The 20,669-nt window shown below is 51.2% G+C and overlaps 1 protein-coding gene across 1 annotated transcript; it reads left to right on the forward strand.

The window, feature by feature from the left end:
* The first annotated feature begins 124 nt into the window (after nt 1-124).
* On the forward strand, nt 125-19,849 carry CPT1C (carnitine palmitoyltransferase 1C). The gene is made up of 19 exons (XM_082607178.1): nt 125-146; nt 824-978; nt 6,244-6,383; nt 7,625-7,796; nt 7,928-8,029; nt 8,112-8,249; nt 12,595-12,672; nt 12,906-13,013; nt 13,118-13,202; nt 13,647-13,842; nt 13,957-14,139; nt 14,840-14,945; nt 16,418-16,534; nt 17,258-17,422; nt 17,666-17,800; nt 18,434-18,586; nt 19,020-19,133; nt 19,250-19,342; nt 19,573-19,849. Exons 2-19 carry the CDS (start codon nt 838-840, stop codon nt 19,750-19,752), a joined length of 2,406 nt encoding a protein of 801 aa, XP_082463304.1. The 5' UTR covers nt 125-146; nt 824-837; the 3' UTR covers nt 19,753-19,849.
* The last annotated feature ends 820 nt before the right edge of the window (nt 19,850-20,669 follow it).

Genomic DNA, 20,669 nt, shown 5'->3' on the forward strand with positions numbered 1-20,669 from the left:
CCATCGGCCAAGTCTTGGACTCATAGTCACTGAGAGTGGGCATATGCAAGTGGGAGGCTTGAGTCCGGCGCTCTAAATCGGGGGTCGGGGGGTTGTGCTCGGGCTTGGTCTCCAGGATCCGATCGGCGGGCCCCTGACTCAGCGTGGTAAGTGCCGGACTGGAGGGGCCCGAGCTCCTGCGGGGGCTGGAGGATTGTGTCTTGGGTTGGGAGTGCGGGCCTCTCCATCACTTGTCCTCGACGCTCGCCTCTGCTCTCAGCCTCAGCATCTCTGCCCGCGAGGCATGCGCAGTAGGGTGCTTCCCCCCATCCCCTTCAGCCCGGGGGCGGGGGGGAGGGGACGCTGGGCTACCCCAGAGCGTATGAATTTATAGAGAACCCCCACCCAACTCCCCCCTCACTCCCACCCCCCAGCCCCAGCCTTGGAATGGGAAGCGGAAATGGAGTGGACAATGCCCACGTCCGGCAGGTGTTCATTTCAAATGGGTTTGGGACTAATGTTTTTCCCGAGATCCCGCAACTCACCCTGGACCGGTTTCCCGCCCCGACCCCCGAATCTTGAAAGGCCCTTGCGGGGGGGGGGGCACTGTCCCCGCACCATGTTCTCAGAATAGCCACAAAAGGGGTTAACGCAAATTATCCCTCCTGCCTTTCTGTGCGTTCACAGAGGCCCCCCAGTTGAAGTCCCCCCAATACCGGAGTCTTCGGCCAGGACCCTCAAGACCCCTCAGGTGGTTCGGGAAGGGTGAGCTGGCGTCCTATATTCCTGGGTCTGCGGAGAAGGGGCTGGGGGCCTGGAGAATGACCCTCTGTCCTCTTCCCAGGGCTGTAGCGGGACATGGCTGAAGCGCACCAGGCCGTGGGCTTCCGACCGTCGCTGACTTCGGACGCGGGGGAAGTGGAGCTCAGTGCCCCGATGTTGCAGGAGATCTACCTCTCCGGACTGCGCTCTTGGAAAAGGCATCTGTCCCGTTTCTGGGTGAGGAGGGCTGCGGCTTGGTTTCCTTCCGAGAATCCAGTTCCCTGCTTCCGGGATGCCTGAGGCTCCCTTCCGGCATCCTGGTGGTCCCACTTCTGGGATCCTGTCACCCCTTCTGGGAATTTTGGTGTCTACTTCAGGACCCCTTAAAGCCATTTCCGGGTTCTCTATGGCTCACTCCCGGGATCCTCAACCTCACCTACTGGGAACTGCCATTCACCTCTTGTACCCACTTCCTGGAAGCCCTTCCCACTCTCCCCACACCCACAAACACAACTTCCACCCCACTTTCTAGCACTCAGTCCCCTTACCGTTCCCTTTCATCTCTACCTCTAAACGAGGTGCTTCCCATTCCAGAACCCCATGGCCTGATCAACATCTTGGGTAGCCCACACCCCAGTCCTGAAGGCCCCCCTTTCCCACAGTACTTACCCACTGGGTCTGAGAGGCCCCTCCTTGCCCCTGCTGTGAACCTCCAGTACCCTCTCCAGTATGTGGCGGTTCTGAGATGTGAACCTCCACTGTCTGTATCCTCTAGTTACCCATCACCACAAACCCTGCTGCCCCAGCTCTGGAAAAGACAAACTCCTTGCCCTAGAATGCCCTAGAATGCCCACATCTACCCAGAGCCCACGTCAGCCCGAGACTCCCCGGTTCTAGAACTCTGGCACCATCTACGTATGGAGTCTCCCTGCTGGTCACACCCTCTTTCTTTTTTTTTTTTTTTTTTTTTTTTTTTTCCGGTATGTGGGCCTCGCGCTGTTGTGGCCTCTCCCGTTGCGGAGCACAGGCTCCGGATGCGCAGGCTCAACGGCCATGGCTCACGGGCCCAGCCGCTCCGCGCCATGTGGGATCTTCCCAGACCGGGGCACGAACCCGTATCCCCTGCATCGGCAGGCGGGCTCTCAACCACTGCGCCACCAGGGAAGCCCCACACCCTCTTTCTGTGAACACAGGTCTTGAACACCTGTGGGGTCTGCCAGGACTGGGTTTGAATCCTGGCTCTTCCACCGACCAGCTGTGTGGCCTTGGGCAAGCGTGTTGCTCTGAGACTCCGGTTCCCACGTGTGAGACAGGAGTGACGCTAGCACCCCCCTCACAGGGCAGTTTCGAGGATTAAACGAACTCTTACGTGTAAGCACTGAGGCAAGTGCTTGGCCCATGGCAAGTGCTGAGTAAGTGTTAGCTTTAGATTATAACACTGTTTGTCATTTACCAAACATCTGTGGAGCCTCTGTTAAGGGCCTGGCACTGTTTGGAGCACTGGGGACACGGCAGGGAGCAAGACGGACAGATCTGCCCTCATGGAGCTCTTGATCAAGCTGGAGGAGAAGGCAATAAAGAAGATAAATAAGCAATCCATAGAGTATTTTAGGTGGTGTCGTGCTATGGAGGAAGATAAAGCAGGCAGGGAAGAGGGAGCATGGAGGTGTTATACTAAAACCAGGGGGCAGCCCAGGAGGATCTCTGGAAGCTGAGACATTTGAGCAGGGTGGATCACACTTCTATGGCCATATGGGTTGTTAAAATGGTTATTAAAATAGAGATGTATCTGCTCCAGTGAGTAAATAGCCACTAACCCAAACCCCCAGAGAGACCCTGCCCCTGGAAGCCCCTGCACCTCAGGCCAACCCAGCAGCTAAAATGTTAACCTGTGGTTAAACACACACATTTATATATATATACATAAAGACATTTAAACTAAGATCTAATTATATACAGAAAAATGCACAGATTTTAAAAACTGTACAGTCCTTGAATTTTGTAATATCTTTGTAACCTGTACAATACCTGTGTAACCAACTCCCCATCAAGACAGCACTGCCATCATCCTAGGATGTTCCTTTGAGCTCCTTTCCAGCCAGCACTCCCTACCTCACCCTCATTGCAAGGCAACCACTGTTCTGATTTCTATGCTTATAGACGGATTTGGACTGGTGTTGCTGTGTCGAATATTTTGACTGTCACCCCTGTATTTGAGTCACCTCTGAAGCTCTTTCCTGACTCATGTCACCTGTTGCCAATGGCCCCCACCAGATCCTCATATTAGTATTAATTGATAATTGTAATAATGACAACTCTTGCCTTTCTATCACATAGCTGCCTCTCTCCCTGATGGTCATGTGGAGCTCTCACATCCTTCCTCTCCAGTCTTGGACCCCAGGAACCACCCTGAACCCGTAGCTCCTGGAACTTGGTCCCAAGATGGGGGCTGTGCCCTCAGCAATGCCAGAGCTGTAATTCCATAGACTCATTGCCAAACCTTACTTCCTTTTCTTTTTTTTAAATTAATTTAATTTATTTATTTATTTTTGGTTGCGTTGGGTCTTTGTTGCTGTGCGCGGGCTTTCTCTAGTTGCGGTGAGCAGGGGCTACTCTCCATTGCAGTGCATGGGCTTATTGTGGTGGCTTCTCTTGTTGCAGAGCACGGGCTCTAGGCATGCGGGCTTCGGTAGTTGTGGCACGCAGGCTCAGTAGTTGTGGCGCATGGTCTTAGTTGCTCTGCGGCACGTGGGATCTTCCCGGACCAGGGCTCGAACCCATGTCCCCTGCATTGGCAGACGGATTCTTAACAACTGCGCCACCAGGGAAGCCCTAAACCTTACTTTCTTCACTTAAAAAATGGGAACCTTGACAGTCCCTGCCTAGGGATTCTTGTAAGCATTAGCTGTCTTAGCAGAAGGCCTGGCTCACAGAAGTGACCACTCCAGCATTGCAATTCTTGTCTTATGTGCCACGTAGGTGCTGTGTAGCCTCCAGCATGTTAGTAACTTCTCTGAGCTTCTGCTTTCTCATTTCTAAAATCAAACTAGGTAGTAATGTGTCTCAGGCTCTGTACCAACCAAGCCCTTTGACTCTGTTGCTCATCTGGTCCTCATCAGGGCTTTTTGTTTTTGGCTGTGCCGTGCGGCTTGTGGGGTCTTAGTTCCCCAACCAGGGATCGAACCCGCGCTCCCTGCAGTGGAAACGTGGAGCCTTAACCTCTGGACTGCCAGGGAAGTCCCATTAGGGCCTTCTAAGGTAAGCCTATCATTAGTCCTGTTTTACAGATGGGGAAACAGAAGCCCAGAGAGGTGCTTTCACTTTGCCCAGGTCACACAGCTGCTAAGATGCAGAAGTAGAGGCAGAGCTAGAATTAGCAGTCTGGCTCTGGAGTCCATGCTGAGGCCCCACTATCCTGGGGTGCTTTTCTAAAATGTGATCTCAGTATCTATGCCAAAAGAGCTGTTGTGAATTATGTGCAGTGGGTCACTTGGGCCAAGCATATGGCATGGCATCCAGCACTTAGTGGGTGGTTCATTGTCAGGAGATTTGAGTGTCATCTGAAATCATTTCCAAATGAACATGAAGTTCTGAGATACAGCAGACTTCAGAGTTCGGTACCTTGTGGTTCATCCTGGTGCATTAGGGTCACAAGGCATCCCGGATGGTTTAAGTGATTGACAGTGGACCCTGGAGCCAGGGAACCTGGGTTCAAATCCTACCTCCACCACTTCCTGGCCATGTGGCCTTCGACGAGTTCTTCAAACTTCCTATCTCCTCAGTTTCCTCACCCGTATGATGAAGATAATAATAATTTCTATCTTACCGAGTGACAGGGGAACGAAATAATTTAATGATGCTCCTTGTACTTGGGAAGTGCTATGGAGACATTTCCTGTTATTAGGATGCCCCTGTTCTATTGCAATACAGAGCCCTAGATAGAAGAACTGAAAATTTCTTTTAAAAAGAAAAATTAAACAACAAAAGTAACCACATTTGCCAGTAACGTGTTCCTGCCAAGCCAAAGGGAGACTGTCAAGTAACTACATCTCCAGTGAGAAGTAGATTAGCAACAGAGGGGATCATCATAATAATTACTGAGCACCTACAGTGTGCCTGGCTATGAGCTATGCAATTTACCATTCTGCTCCCCCCACCCCAAGCCCTCTGCTTTATTTCTCTCCATAGCACCTCTCGTCATCTGACCCACTTCACTAAAGCCTTTACTTATGTAGGTATTGTCTCTATCCCCCATGAGAGCAGGAATCTTGCTGTCTTGTCACTGCTGTTGGACTGCAGTAAGCATTTGTGGAATATTTCCTCATCCAGCCCTTGTGACAGCCCTATGAGCCAAGTACTGGGATTGTTCCCATTCTACAGATGAGGAAACTGAGACAGAGAGGTAAAGTCACTTGCTTGCGGTCACGCTACTAGGTAGTGACAGAGCAGAGATCTGAACCCAGAGGGTGGGGACTCCAGAGACCAAGGTCTAAACCATGATCTCTGCGGCCTTCTTGGTCATTAAAATGTGGGAAGAGGAGAGGAAGTGGTTTCTTGAGCCCTGGTGGTGATACCAAAACCAACAGTAGCTCTTATCTTGGCTTAACCATGCTCTCTGTGTGACTTTGAACCTACGTGTTTTCTTCTGTAAAAAGAGAACATCTTAGTACCAACTTCATGGGGTTGTTGGGAGTTAATTAAAGAGTTAAGCCTTGCAAATGGCACCTGGCATGTAGTAAGTGCTCATTAAATGTTAGTCAACTCTTGGGGCTTCCCTGGTGGCGCAGTGGTTAAGGATCCACCTGCCAATGCAGGGGACATGTGTTCGAGCCCTGGCCCAGGAAGATCCCACATGCCGTGGAGACTAAGCCCGCGAGCCACAACTACTGAAGCCTGCGCACCTAGAGCCCGTGCTCCTCAGCAAGAGAAGCCACAAAAATGAGAAGCCCGCACACCACAATGAAGAGTAGCCCCCGCTCGCCGCAACTAGAGAAAGCCCGCAGGCAGCAACAAAGACCCAACGCAGCCATAAATAAATAAATAAATAAATAAAGAAAGAAAGAAAGAAAGAAAGAAAGAAAGAAAGAAAGAAATATTAAAAAAGAAATGTTAGTCAACTCTAGCATGCTTCCCTGGGAGTCTGATTAGTTACCCAACACTTTCATTCATTCCTCAGTCATCCCATGGCCAGCTCCTGAGCTCTGGACCCTGCTATATATGGGATACCAGTTTGCTTTTTTGACAGTTTCACCTTCGGGGTCCTGCCTGGGAGTAACCTCTCCTCCAGGGAGCCCTCCCTGACTCCTTCAGGCTAAGCAACCTGCCCTATCCTGTCGCCATTAGTACTCACTTCATTCTGGTCTGACCTCCCTGGGGGCAAGACCCAGATGTGTCTGTTCCCCACGGCATCTGGTGCACCCAGCTCAGTGCTGAATCAACATCTAAGAATGGTGCTGAGCAGATGGGATAATTGATTGAATAGGTGCCCTTTCCTCTCCGCAGAACGATTTTCTCACTGGTGTGTTCCCTGCTAGCCCCCTCAGCTGGCTGTTCCTCTTCAGTGCAATCCAGCTTGCCTGGTTCCTCCAGCTGGATCCTTCCTTAGGACTGATGGAGAAAATCAAAGAGTTGCTGCCAGACTGGTGAGGTCTCCCACTTCAGCCCAGTAACCTCCTAATCCCCTTTCCCTCCACCCAGTAAGTTTCTCTATCAGCATGTATGCCGGTTAAAGGAAAGTAACCCTTGTGACTTACTTGGGGTCAGATAAATAAAGGTACAGACTCAACTAAAAGGAGGTGATTTCCTCTCTTGTCTCTGTACATTTTCCATCCTGGCTGCTTCTTGCTAAAGGGGATGGTGGCAAACTAGACAATATCCAGTTATGGTTATATATACTAATGGAAGTATGAACTCTGCTAATGTACAGTTGTATAGTCTTGGGCAAGAGACCTCACCATTCTTGGTGTCAGGGTCTTCACCTGTAATGTGGGGATAATAATAATTGCTTCTTAGGGTGGTTGGAGGAATTAAACAAAATCATGCATGTGGAATATTCAGTACAGTACTAGGGGGTTATTAAATGGGAGTGGTTGAATTATTATAGTTGTTGGGGAAGGTTTGGAAACCAGACGTGGGTGAAGTGGCAGGTCCTAACTCTTGGATTAGTCCTCCTGGGGAAGAAGGTTCAAACGTTGTGCAGACGGCCTCAAAGGGCAGATCCAGGATCAGACGTAGAAATTTCTAGGAAGGCTAGATTTACCCACAGAGGGGAAGTGACTCGCCCTGAGTCCTCCAGGTGGGATTTGCTCACAGCCTGTCTGATTGCAACTTTGTAAACATGTTGATTTACTGTATCTTTAGACCAGCATTTCCTGAACTTGAGTTTGTATCGAAGTCACCTGGAAGGCTTGTTACAACACTGATTGCTAGCCTGAACGCCAAGAGATGGAGATCATGGGGCCCAGAAATTTGCATTTCTAACAAGTTCCCAGGTGGTCCTGATGCTGCTGGTCCAAGGGCCACACATTGAGAACCACTGCCTTGCAGTGTAATTTGATCTGGTATATTTCAATAGAAATACCAGCTCTTATTTATTAAGCACCTGCCAATTTCCATGGGAAATGATTTTAGAAACTTGTTGTCTCCGCAGTCCTGGGAGGAGATGGTGGGTGTACTGAGAAAAAATCACACCTAGCACTTCACAAATGAGGAAACCGGACTTTTTCTGACCGACTCTAATGCTACAGGATATTCCTCCAAGAGCTAAAAGATCAGAGTCAGAGAGTGTTAGGAACGCCAGGCGCTGGGTGGGGCTGGAGGGGAGGGGTGTTCTGAGGCCAGAAGGCCCAGGCCTATACTCTTTTTCTCTACCCCCCCACCCCAGGGGTGGACAACATCACAGGCTTCGGGGCGTCCTGGCGGCCGCGCTGTTTGCTTCGTGTCTGTGGGGAGCTCTGATCTTCACGCTTCACGTGGCCCTGAGGCTACTTCTGTCCTACCACGGCTGGCTCCTCCAACCCCACGGAGCCATGTCTTCACGCACCAAGACCTGGCTGGTACGGGAGGGGCAGAGCCCTGCTCAAACTCTCTCTGCCCCATTCTCTCTGTGGGTTGCCACCCCGCTACCCCCAACACCTGGCTGCCGGGCTGCAGTGAGGAGTTTAATGAACCACTAATTTTCCGCCAGGCCCTGGTTCGTATCTTCTCCGGACGCCACCCAATGCTCTTCAGTTACCAACGCTCCCTGCCGCGTCAGCCTGTGCCCTCCGTGCAGGACACCGTGCGCAAGGTGGGCCAGGTACCCGGGGATGGGGCGGGAGGCTGCTGAGCAGTGGGGTGTGACCTGCCGTCTTCCCCTCCTTGCCCCTCAGTATCTGGAGTCTGTCCGACCCGTCCTCTCCGACGAGGACTTCGACTGGACCGCGGCCCTAGCACGGGAATTCCTGAGGCTGCAGGCGTCACTGCTGCAGTGGTACCTTCAGCTCAAGTCCTGGTGGGCGTCCAATTATGTGAGTACCGCATCCTATAGGCAAAGGTTCTGAGCCGGCCCTCCTAACCCTGCCAGTTTTTCGCCCCGCCCCACGCCCCGCCCACAACCCCCAGGCCCAGCGGAGATTGGAGCTTCACTCCGGACGTGAGAACATTCTGACCACCCGCCCCGCCCCGCTCCAATAGTTTAAACCCAGCCCCAGATGGATCCAATATTCTGAGCTCCTCCCTCCTCTCCCATATTCTGGAACCCGTCCCCCCATGCTCCCGCATTCTGGGCCCGGCTCTTCAATAATCTAAGCTCCGCCTCCAGGGTCCGCCCACATCCACAGCTCGGCCCCCAACCCTCCAATATTTAAACCAGAATTCCGGGCCCCTTCCAACATTTCAGCCCCTCCTCTGGCCTGCCGAGTCTCTAAGCCCCGCCCTCAGTTCTTGTTTCCTCTCCCCTGTCTGGGCAAAGACGCCAAACGGGCTTCTACTATGATTTCAGGAGCTAGAGCCCTAGAACGCACTCTGAGTTGAGATCCTTGGGAAACCGAGGCATAGAACCAGTAAGCGAGTCACCCTGTAAGCGGCTTCCAGGCCTCCCATTCCGTAGGAAGCCACAAATATCTGTCAGGCAGCATGTGATGAGGTGGAGGTAGGAAGAGGATACAGATGTATCACTTTTTTAGATTTCACATATAAGTGATACCACATAATATTTGTCTTTCTCTGACTTACTCCACTTAGTATGATAATCTCTAAGTCCATCCATGTTGTGCAAATGGCAATATTTCATTCTTTTTATGCAAGCCTTAGTGGGGTTTTTTTTTTTCATAAATTTATTTATTTTTGGCTGCTTTGGCTGTTTGTTGCTGTGCACGGCTTTCTCTAGTTGCGGCCAGCAGGGGCTACTCTTCGTTGAGGTGCGCGGGCTTCTCACTGCGGTGGCTTCTCCTGTTGTGGAGCACGGGCTCTAGGCGCGCAGGCTTCAGTAGTTGTGTCATGCAGGCTCAGTAGTTGTGGCTCACAGGCTCTAGAACGCAGGCTCAGTAGTTGTGGCGCACGGGCCCAGTTGCTCGGCGGCATGTGGGATCTTCCTGGACCAGGGCTCGAACCCGTGTCCCCTCCATTGTCAGTCGGATTCTTAACAACTGTGCCACCAGGGAAGCCCAACAAGCCTTAGTTTTAAAGTTTTTTTTTTCCCTTCATGCTCTTGGACCAGATTCTGCTCTTAAAAAAAAAAAAAAAAAATATATATATATATATACACACATATAAATAATATAGCAATTATATAATATATAAATATGTGTTGTTTATTATATATAAATAATGTATATACACACCATATTATATATATTTCATTGTATGTCTAAGGCACTGCCAGTTATAACATACACCATTATCTTATGGACAACTAAGGGAAAAGAACTAAAGTCTAACACAGTGCTTTCTTATCACTTATTATATAGGTCGATCCTCATTCATGCATTCTGTATTTGCAGATTTGCCGACTTGCTAAAATGTATTTGTAACCCCAAATCAGTATTCTTGGCACTTTCATAGTCATTCACAGACATGCGCAGGATGGCAAAAATTTTGGCTTGCCCAATGCGCACATTCCCAGCTGAGATGGAACAGGGCTGGAAGGAACCTGACCCTGATTTCCCCTTGGAACAATGGCTCAGTGTTCGCTCATCAGCGTTCACTGCCACTTTACAGGACATAACGACCGCGAGTAATGAGAATCAACTGTTTACGTTAAAACAGCTCAGACTTACTTAGACATAGATTTGTATCAACTATCACTCCCAAGCAAGCTCAGAAAAACGGAAATGTAAACTGTAATAAATTGGCCTAAGCATCCCTAAGACTTTCACGCTCAGAATCTATCTCTTCTCAATTGCTTTTTGACTCAGACTTGTCCGTATCTTCCTACTTTCCGCACAGCTTCATCCTCTGTGTTGTCAAGAACCTTGACAATGTAGCATTTCCTGAAAGATCCTATAATGTACCTAAAGCCATTGGTGCAGTGCACTAAAGTGGCCTTTATTAAAACCAGATTACTTTTTGCTTTGCTTTGGAGATTTTCTGATTCATCGCCACCTCCCCAATGCCCCTACCGCCCCACCCCTCCCCGACCTCCCATCCCAGCAGTTGGGTTCCTGGAAGTTAAAATCTTGCTCCACAATTATCTCTAGGATTTTCTTCTGAGTCATAGACTTTAGCAAGCTTTGATGCTGGTGAGGCTTTTCTTTGAAAAAAATGGTACATGATATGCATATAATGTTACAAATTATTTATTTATTTATTTATTTATTTATTTGGCCAGGCCACAGGGGCATGCAGGATCTTAGTTCCCGACCAGGGATTGAACCCATGCCCCCTGCAGTGGAAGTGCAGAGTCCTAACCACTGGACAGCCAGGGAATTCCACAATATTATACATATAGTATTGTAAAATACACAAATCTTACATGTACAGCTTAATGAAGTTTTATGTATGCATATAACCAGATAACCCCTGGCTAGGTCAATATATAGAACTTTTCTACCGTTTGCTGGAAACGTATGGATTTTTCCAGAAGATGTTGCACATTTCCGGGGAATGACAACTACATCCTGCCTAGTCTAAGTGTAAGGAAGTGTAGGATGCCATCAACTTTAAGACACAAGCAAACATGTATATCTTCATAGATTCTACGCGATTCTATGACATAGAAGAAAGAAAAGCATCTAGAAAACATTCAAGTCCTCTCTGACTACCTCCCGTTAATTCTTGTTTCTCCCACCATTGCCTGTGAGAAACACTTTGGTCAGAGTCTTTTCTGAGTGTTTATATACATATATTTATACCCAGGGAGATATATACATATATTTAAGTATACAATTTTTATTTATAACATATAATTTTAAAGTATTTAGTAATATGTTATATATAACGCATTAATAGTTCATATTATATATAAAACATAAATATCATATATAATTTTAATTGTGATTAAAATATACATAATATATTGGGCTTCCCTGGTGGCACAGTGGTTGAGAGTCCGCCTGCTGATGCAGGGAACAGGGGTTCGTGCCCCGGTCCGGGAAGATCCCACATGCTGCGGAGCGGCTGGGCCCGTGAGCCATGGCCGCTGAGCCTGAGCGTCCGGAGCCTGTGCTCTGCAACGGGAGAGGCCACAACAGTGAGAGGCCCACATACCGCCCAAAATAAATAAATAAATAAATAAAATATACATAATATAAAATTTGTCACTGTCACCATTTTTCAGTGTACAATTCAGTGGTACTAAGTATAGTCACAGTGTTGTGTAACCATCACTACTATCTCTCTCTAGAACTTTTTCATCATCCCAAACAGAAACTCTGTGTCCACTAAGCAAAATATCCCTATTCTCACTTCCCCAAAACCCCAGGTAACTTCTGTCCTACTTTGTCTCTCTGAATTGGCTTATTTTAGATTTTTCATAGAAATGGAATCATACACTATTTGTCCTTTTGTGTCTGAGTCATTTCACTTAGCATAATGTTTTCAGGGTTCATCTATGTTGTAGCCCCGAAGACTTAAAACTTCATTCCTTTTTATATTAACATTCCATCATATGGATAGACCACATTTTGGTTGTCTATTCATCCACTTGGTGGACAGGTTGGGCCTTAGTAGTATTTTTTTAAATCAAATGGGATAGTTTCATATATCTTGTCGTGTGCCTAGCCTTTTTCACTCTGCAGCCTGTCTTGGTGCTCATTCTCTGTCAGTAATATAGATGTAACTTTTTAAAAAATTAATTTATTTATTTATTTTTGGCTGCATTGGGTCTTCGTTGCTGCACGCGGGCTTTCTCTAATTGCTGTGAGCGGGGGCTCCTCTTTGTTGCGGTGCGTGGGCTTCTTATTGCGGTGGCTTCTCTTGTTGCAGAGCACGGGCTCTAGGCGCATGTGCTTCAGTAGTTGTGGCACGCGGGCTCAGTAGTTGTGGCTCACAGGCTCTAGAGCGGAGGCTCGGCAGTTGTGGCACACGGGCTCAGTTGCTCCACGGCATGTGGGATCTTCCCGGACCAGGGCTAGAACCCGTGTCTCCTGCATTGGCAGGTGGATTCTTAACCACTGCGCCACCAGGGAAGCCCAGATGTAACTTATTTTTAACAGCTGTGAAGTATTCCATAACACGAGGGTTACATGGTTTAGCTAACTGATCCCCCATCGATGGACTTCTAGGTTATTGCTAGTTATTGATCTTGATGCCTCCTTCATTGAGCTCCACCCTCCCTGTTTGACATAGCAATCTTGGGGGGCTCCCCTCCCCCACTCACCCCCCGTACCTTGACCCCAGCCACCGCAGCTGTGTGTCTCTCTGCCCCACTCCTAGGTCAGTGACTGGTGGGAAGAATTTGTGTACCTGCGCTCCCGGAACTCACTGATGGTGAATAGCAACTATTATATGATGGTGAGAAGGGGAGAAGGAGGTTAGGAACCGGGCGGGGATGGGGTTCATAGTTCCTGGGGTCTAGGGTTGGGGTGTCTGGGTAGAATGTGGGGTTTAGGGTCAGTGACCTCAATCACAATCTGGATTTCACCATCCTGCCTCTGTTGGGATCAAGACCTGTGTTTGGGGTCAGTGCCCCCATCAGAGGCAAACCTGACCCCAGACGTTTTGCTATCCCCTGGACCGGCCCGCAGGACTTCCTGTATGTCACGCCCACTCCCGTGCAGGCCGCCCGTGCGGGGAACGCGGTCCACGCCCTCCTCCTGTACCGCCACCGCCTGAACCGCCAGGAGATCCTGCCGGTAAGAGGGCTGCCCCCGCGGGCTGGGGACATAGGCTGTGGTTCTGAGACCATGAGGCCACGTGGGTCCTGGGAAGCAGTTCATGGGCCCATGACCTCCTGCAGACTTTGCTGATGGGAATGCGGCCCTTGTGCTCTGCCCAGTATGAGAAGATTTTCAACACCACGCGAATTCCCGGGGTCCACAAAGGTGAGCCCCCCCTCCCCTCTCCTCACTGACAGAGGCAGAACAGTGTAGTGGCTAAGAGCACACTCTCTGGAGCCAGCCTGCCTGGGTTCAAATACCAGCTCTGTAACTCCCAAGCTGTGTGACCTTGGGCAAATTATTACCCTCTCTGAGCTTCAGTTTCCTCTTCTCTAAAATGGGATAATAAGGGTACCTAGGGTGATGAGAATTAAAGAAGTGTGTCAGACAGTGCAAGCCACTTGGTAAAGTGCCTAATAAAGGTCGTTATTCTTTTTTTTTTTTTTTTTTGGAGTATAACTGCTTTACAATGTTGTGTTATTTTCTGCTGTACAATAAAGTGAATCAGCTATATGTATATATATATCCCCTTCCTCTTGGACCCCCGCCCCCTATCCCACCCATCTAGGTCATCACAGAGCACGTATTCTTATAATGTATCACCCCTAGACCACATCCGCCACCTCCGTGACAGCAGACATGTGGCCGTCTTCCACCGGGGCCGATTCTTCCGCGTGGGAACCCACTCCCAAAGTGGCCTGCTTTCCCCGCGGGCCCTGGAGCAGCAGTTCCAGCGAATCCTGGACGACCCCTCTCCTGCCTGCCCCCACGAGGAGCATCTGGCGGCCTTGACTGCTGCTCCGAGGTGAGGGTCACAGATCTGGGGGCCCGGAGGCCCAGCCAGCATCTTGAGGTTGCAAGCCGGGTGGAGGCTGGGCAGGGTAGAGAGTCAGCCGGAACTCAGGCACTCCCCCGACAGGGACATGTGGGCCCAGGTGCGGAGGTCCCTGAAGACCCAGGCCCAGGAGGCCCTGGAGGCCGTCGAAGGGGCTGCTTTCTTTGTATCACTCGACTCTGAGCCCGCGGGGCTCACCAGGGAGGACCCCGCAGCTTCCTTGGACGCCTACGCCCACGCCCTGCTGGCCGGCAGGGGCCACGACCGGTGAGTCAGCCTGGAGATTTGGATCCCACCCCACTTGTGACCCCAGACCCAATGCACTGAGACCTGGGGACCTCTGAAGCAGATAACCGCTAGACCTGGGACCCCAGATACAGAACTGCAGATCTAAGGACCACCAAACCCCTGACCTGGACCCTCAGACCTTGAGAAACTCTCGACCTGGGACTCAAGACTCAGAATCTCAGACCCAGTGACCCCAGATCTGAGGATTAACAAATGCCAAACCTGGGACCCCTAGACCCCGAGACCTGCAGCTAGACCCCAAGCCTGAGGACCTCAGACTCAGAACTGCAAACCATGGAATCCTCAGACCTTAATGCAGGCACCCCAAGCCCAGGACCTCACACCTGGGACCCCGCCTACGTAGAGACCCTCAGACAACTTCCTTGATGCCCACCAGGCACCACTCTGATTTCCGAGGCTCCTGGGAGAGTCCGCCTAAGCTCTCAGCACCCGTAAACCCTGAACCTTTTCTATCACATTCTTTCAAAAGCCCTGAACTCTCCAAACCTGAGACACATCTCAGAGACCATCCGTACCTCCACCTTCTTAGAGCTCCCCATACCAGGACCCCATCCCTGATTCCTAGATCTCCCCACGGAAACCCCCTGAGTTCTCACAGAGAGCCCCCCGACGTCCCTCCTGGCCTCTTTGGTGAATACTCTGAACTCTCCCCCCGCAGCTGGTTTGACAAATCCTTCTCCTTAATTGTCTTCTCCAACGGGAAGTTGGGCCTCAGCGTGGAGCACTCATGGGCTGACTGCCCCATCTCAGGACACATGTGGGAGGTATGGCAGCTGGCCAGCCCCACCCTGGGGGCTGCCACACCCCCCCCATTTCCAAAGACCTTCCTCTCCAGCGCCTTAAGGTCAGAGGATAAACGGAGGCTCAGAGAGAGGCAGAGACCAGACCAGGGTCGCCCCGCAGCCAAAAAGGGTGTCTGGGATTATGACCTTTCTTTCTCTCTCTCTCTCTTTTTTTTTGGGCCGTGCCACACGGCTTGTGGGATCTGAGTTTCCCAATCAGGGATCGAATCCAGGCCCCAGCAGTGAAAGCGCCGAGTCCTAACCACTGGACCACCAGGGAATTCCCTATGACCTTTCTTTGATGAATGGGCATTTGGGGCTCAGAGAAGGGAAGTGATTTGCCCAGAGTCACAGAGCCAGAAGTTGCAGAGCGAGAATAAGAATCCAGAATGCTCTGAGACCAGAGTGTGACCAACCATATCATACTCACACTGAGTCAGACCTATCTCCCAGCTCTGGTTTGCTGTGTGACCTTCAGCAAGTTACTCCCCTCCTCTGAGCCTCAGTTTCTGCTTCATCAGGTGAAAAGGTTGGATTTTCTTTTATCTTTAAGCTCCCCTCCAGTCCTGAGAACCCTAGCATCTCTCTTTTCTCTATTTCACTTAGTACCTATATCATAAGGGGTGGTGTCTGCACCCCACCAGTTTCCCACTCTTCCGTGGTATTGCATGAGGGGTTAGCTGGGATCCAGGGTGCGGATCAGGCATGTATGAGGGGAAGGGAGGTTGCTTCCAGATCTTGAGAGCAGCCCCAGGTAAGCACTGAGTCTTCTGTGCCTGTTTATTGTTTATAAAATGGGAATTTGCCTTTGATTATATTGGTAAATGACTCTCTCAATTCAATTTAACCTCAGACCCTCAAGACACTGCCTGTCATCTGTCATCTCTGCATATTGACTTTGAACAAAGAGATGTCACATAGAGTAAGATAAAGAGAAATGGAAACTCGAAGGCATAAGTGAGAGGTTCTTCTCCTCATTTAGTTCTAATGTCAAAATGGGGATCTTAATCCCTTCTTTCTAGGGAGAAATTAAGTGGGAGGCTGACCCGTAGTAGGTGCTCCATCAGGACTGATTTAAAACATTTAACCACCAGCAGGGCATGGGTACCACTCTATCAGAAGGAATGCTGACCCCTAGAAGCCCATGCTATGCCCAGCTTTCTCTCTCCTGTCCTCGGATCATGGCGGGGGTTGTCTTGGGAGGGCTGGGGCAGCCATTGGTGGCTCTTTATCCACCTGTCAGAAGTACAAGGGCAGTAAGCACCGAGTATTAGTATTAGCCTTGCTTTCAATGAGTATGACCTCAAGAACCCACCTGTGACCATCAGAGGTTTCTGTGTCTCAAAGATTGTCCCTGACCCCTTTAAGAAGGGACTTAAGAAAAGAGGTCCCTGGTTAGATGTCCCTTGGTCCAGAGGGAGGAAGGGACTCTGACAGCTTCCGTTTGTATGCAGTTCACTCTGGCCACAGAATGCTTTCAGCTGGGCTACGCGGCAGATGGTCACTGCAAGGGGCACCCTGACCCCTCACTGCCCCAGCCCCAGCGGCTGCACTGGGACCTTCCAGACAAGGTTAGGCCTGGTTTCTAGGCCTCTCTTCCAAGTCCCCAAATTCCTGGCTTTGACTCTAACCTCATCCCCACTGCAATCTCAACTGAAAAGTCAACCCCATCCCTAACCCAACACCAAACTCACACCCCATCCCCCAAAAAGCCCCAACCTCAAACCCCAACCCTATCTTCAGTCTAACCCCATCCCAACCACAACCCCAAATGCAAACCCACCCCACACTAACCCTCTTCCCACCACCCAACCCCACGCTCAACCCCAATCCCATCTCCATCCCAAACGTCAACTTAGTTCTAGCCCCACTCAAACCCAACTTCATCTCCACCCCAGACTCATCTCCATCCCCAACTCCATCGCTCTTCTTAAATTCAATTCCATCTCCAACTCTAACCCCATCCTCAACCCTGACCCCATCCCATACCCAGCCCTAACTCATATCCCATCCTATACCCAATCCCAACCCCATCCCCAGCTCCAATTCAGTCCTCATTTTCAACCCCATTCCCCATCCTGTCCCTATCCCCAACCGCAATCCTATCCTGACCTTCACTGCCAGCCCCAGCTCCATCTTTAACCTAGCCCTTCAGCTCTATTCCCTTCTTTGTCCCCTTTTCCATATTCCACCCAGCCTCACCCCATTCCCATCACCTCCAGCCCCATTCCCAGCTCTAACCTACCCCTATCTGTAACCCCTGGCCATTCCTCCCTCCTCCTTCTCTCTGGCAGATCCATCTATCCATCTCTCTAGCCCTGAGGGGAGCCAAGACCTTGTCTGGAAACATCGACTGCCACGTCTTCCCCTTCTCCCACTTCGGCAAGAGCTTCATCAAACGCTGCCAGCTCTCTTCAGACAGCTTCATCCAGATGGCCTTGCAGCTGGCCTACTTTCGGGTCAGTTGGGTTCCCGACCCCCACCCCCTCTCAGGACTTCAGTTCACCTGGGCCCCCAAGACCCACCGCATTGCCCCCTTTAATGACTTCTTGGTTATTGCCATGGTGAGTCCGCCAGCTTGATTTCTCTCTCTCAATCACATGTCCATGGGTAGGAGGAGCTGGAGGTCCAGACAGAGGTGGGTCAAGTCCGTGAAGACTTCCTGAGCCTAGCTGACAGGCTCCTCTCCTCCTTGTCCCCAGGACAGGGGTCAATTCTGCCTGACTTATGAGTCGACCATGACTCGCTTGTTCCTGGAAGGGCGGACAGAGACGGTGCGTTCTTGCACGAGGGAGGCCTGCAACTTTGTGAGAGCCATGGAGGACAAAGAGAAGACGGTGGGTGTGGGCCTCGTTTGAGGCTTCAGTCATTTCCACATACTCGTTCATACATTTACAGACTTTTAAGGAGCACCTTCTCAGGCCCAAGCTCCGTGATGGGACAGGGAACCAAGCCTGGTCTCTGACCTCAAGGAGCTCACTGATGGGGGGAGACAGAGGTAGCTCAGCACAGTGTGATACATGCTTTAATGGAGGTCACACAGAGGGCACTGGGGGAGCACCCAAGAGGGAGCCCTGGTTCTACAATGTAGATCTCTTTATTTAACCTCTATGTGACCTTGTGCCTTTCATTTGTACCATTCTTCATGTTCCCTGTATAACCTCTCTGCTCAGAACCCCCCAGGCACCTCTGTTCCCTCTGCCCCCAACTTACGAAGTATTGTGGTTCAGTGGAAGGAGTCTGGGCCCTAGAGTCAGACAGCCCTGGGAATCCACCTGATTCTGCCTTGCTGTGTGACCCTGGGCAAGTGACTTCCCCTCTCTGGGCCTGTGTCCCTTTTGCAAAACAGAGTTGATATCTCTGCCTTGCAGGGATGTTGCAAGCTGGGTTGAGGCCGGGGGTGTGACAGGCCTTAGCAGTAAGCCCACTTCCTGTCTTTCCATGACCTGCGACCTCCCCGGGGACCCCAGGACCCACAGTGCCTCGCCCTGTTCCGTTTGGCGGTGGACAAGCACCAAGCTCTGCTGAAGGCAGCGATGAGTGGACAGGGGGTCGATCGCCACCTCTTTGCTCTCTACATCGTGTCCCAATTCCTCCACCTGCAGTCTCCCTTCCTGGACCAGGTTGGGGTGCAGGGAAAGGGTTAAAGAGGGAAGTGGTAAACCCCTGGAGAAGGGAGGCACTTCCAGGCAAGGAGGGTGATGTTGGAAAATGGAGGTATCAGCAGAGGAGAGAGTTAGAGAGACCCGGGAAAAAAGGGAGAGAGCGGAGAGGAAAAAGGGGCCAGGAAAGAGGGGCGTGGTCATGGAAAGAAACGCGAGGGGCGTGGCCAGAGAGGAGAGGGGCGGGGTCAGGGGTTGAAAGGGAGAGGGGCGTAGTTGGGGGAGGGGGACAAGGAGAGAGGGCGGTTTCTGGGAGAAGGAAAGAGGGGTGACGTCAGGAAGCGGAGGGGCCGAACGGCACAGATTTAAGGGAAATAGGCAGTTCAGCCAAGGCGGCGCGGACTTACTGGTCAGTTTGTCTTTATTGCACACGTGACCGACTTCTGTCCCTCAGGTTCGCTCGGAGCAGTGGCAGCTGGCCACCAGCCAGATTCCCGTTCAGCAAATCCACCTGTTCGACGTCCACAGTTACCCCGACTATGTTTCCTCTGGTGGTGGATTCGGGCCTGTGAGTGGAACTGGGCCCTGAGGGAGGGAGGAGGGGCTGGGCGTCCGCACTCCTACCCAGGGGGTGGGGAGGGGGACCGGGGGCTATGTCGTTGCCCTCACTCTGTTCCTGTCAAGGCTGATGACCATGGTTATGGTGTTTCCTGCATCTTCATGGGGGATGATGTGATCACCTTCCACATCTCCAGCAGAAAATCAAGCACAAGAACGGTGAGACTAACCCACCCCCGCCCCTTCCTCCCTCAGGACTCCCACTTCCCTGCTCTCCTACAGCCTAGGAGTGCAGACTCCCAGCTCCCGACCATCCCATGATCCAGGAGTCCTAATACCCAAACCCCTCATCCCTCAGACCCAGAGCAGGGACCCCAGCCCTCTTGTTTCTCAGCCCCTGGGAGCTCCTCTCCCAGCTTCTGCTGGACGTGACACATCTCTCCCTCCAGGACTCCCACCGGCTGGGGCGGCACATCGAGGATGCATTGTTGGACGTGGCCGCCCTTTTCCAGGAGGGGCAGCGTCTTAAGCGCAGAGGGTTAGGGGAGGAGGACTCGGGGCACAGCCGTGACCCTCTCCGCTGCCATACAAGGGGCTCCAGGGCACCCACGACAGCCACTAACTTTTGACACCTTCCAGAGGGGAGCTGGTCTCCCCAGGAACTAGGGGGAAGGTCTCTATGGCTGGGCTGGTGCAGGACAGAAGCAGCCTGTTTGGGTTTGGGAATCCCACATCTGGTCTAATAAAGATGTGCGCGCTGGGGATGTGGTGTCCGTCGTGCTCTCGAGCTGGGCAGGGATGGGAGAGGTGAGGGTCAGGGTAGAGGAGGAGAAAAGTTCCCATCCATCTCCAGGCCCCACCATGAATTCCCGGTTACAATCACCACATCAGCTATAACCCCCAACACCTGCCCAATTTACTGTATTCCCAGCTCCAGTCACACCAAACCCAACCATTCAAGGTCCATCCCAGTCAAACAACCCCACGAGCTCTCATGAGCTCAGCTGCAACACCAACTGCCCACCCTAAACTTTTTTTTTTTTTTAATATTTTCTTGGCCAGGCTGCAGGGCATGGGGGTGCTTAGTTCCCCGACCAGGGATCGAACCTGCCCCCCTTGCATTGGAAGTACAGAGTCTTAACCACTAGACCACCAGGGAAGTCCCTGCCCACCCTAAACTTAAAGGTTGACATCTCCTAAATGAATCCCCCCAGATTCTTATTACTTCTAGAGGCTGCCCACATTCCTATGTTATGACCCCATCTTCCATCTTCACAGCTAGCATTGCTGCATCCCTCTGTGGCTTTCTCCTCTAGTCATACCTCCTGTGACTGACTCCTGCCATCATCTTTCCTCTAAGGACCCTTGTGGTCCTTAGGACCCTTGTAGTTAGACTGAGCCCACCCAGATAATCCAGGGATAGCTCCTAATCTTAAAACCAACTGATTAGCAACCTTAATTCCATCTGCGACCTAATTCCCCTTTGCCATGTAGCATGACACATGCACAGGGTCCAGGGACTAGGAGGTGGGCATCTTTGGGGGAA

This window comes from Mesoplodon mirus, assembly GCF_964341445.2.
Source record: "Mesoplodon mirus genome assembly, chromosome: 19".
Classification (NCBI taxonomy): domain Eukaryota; kingdom Metazoa; phylum Chordata; class Mammalia; order Artiodactyla; family Ziphiidae; genus Mesoplodon; species Mesoplodon mirus.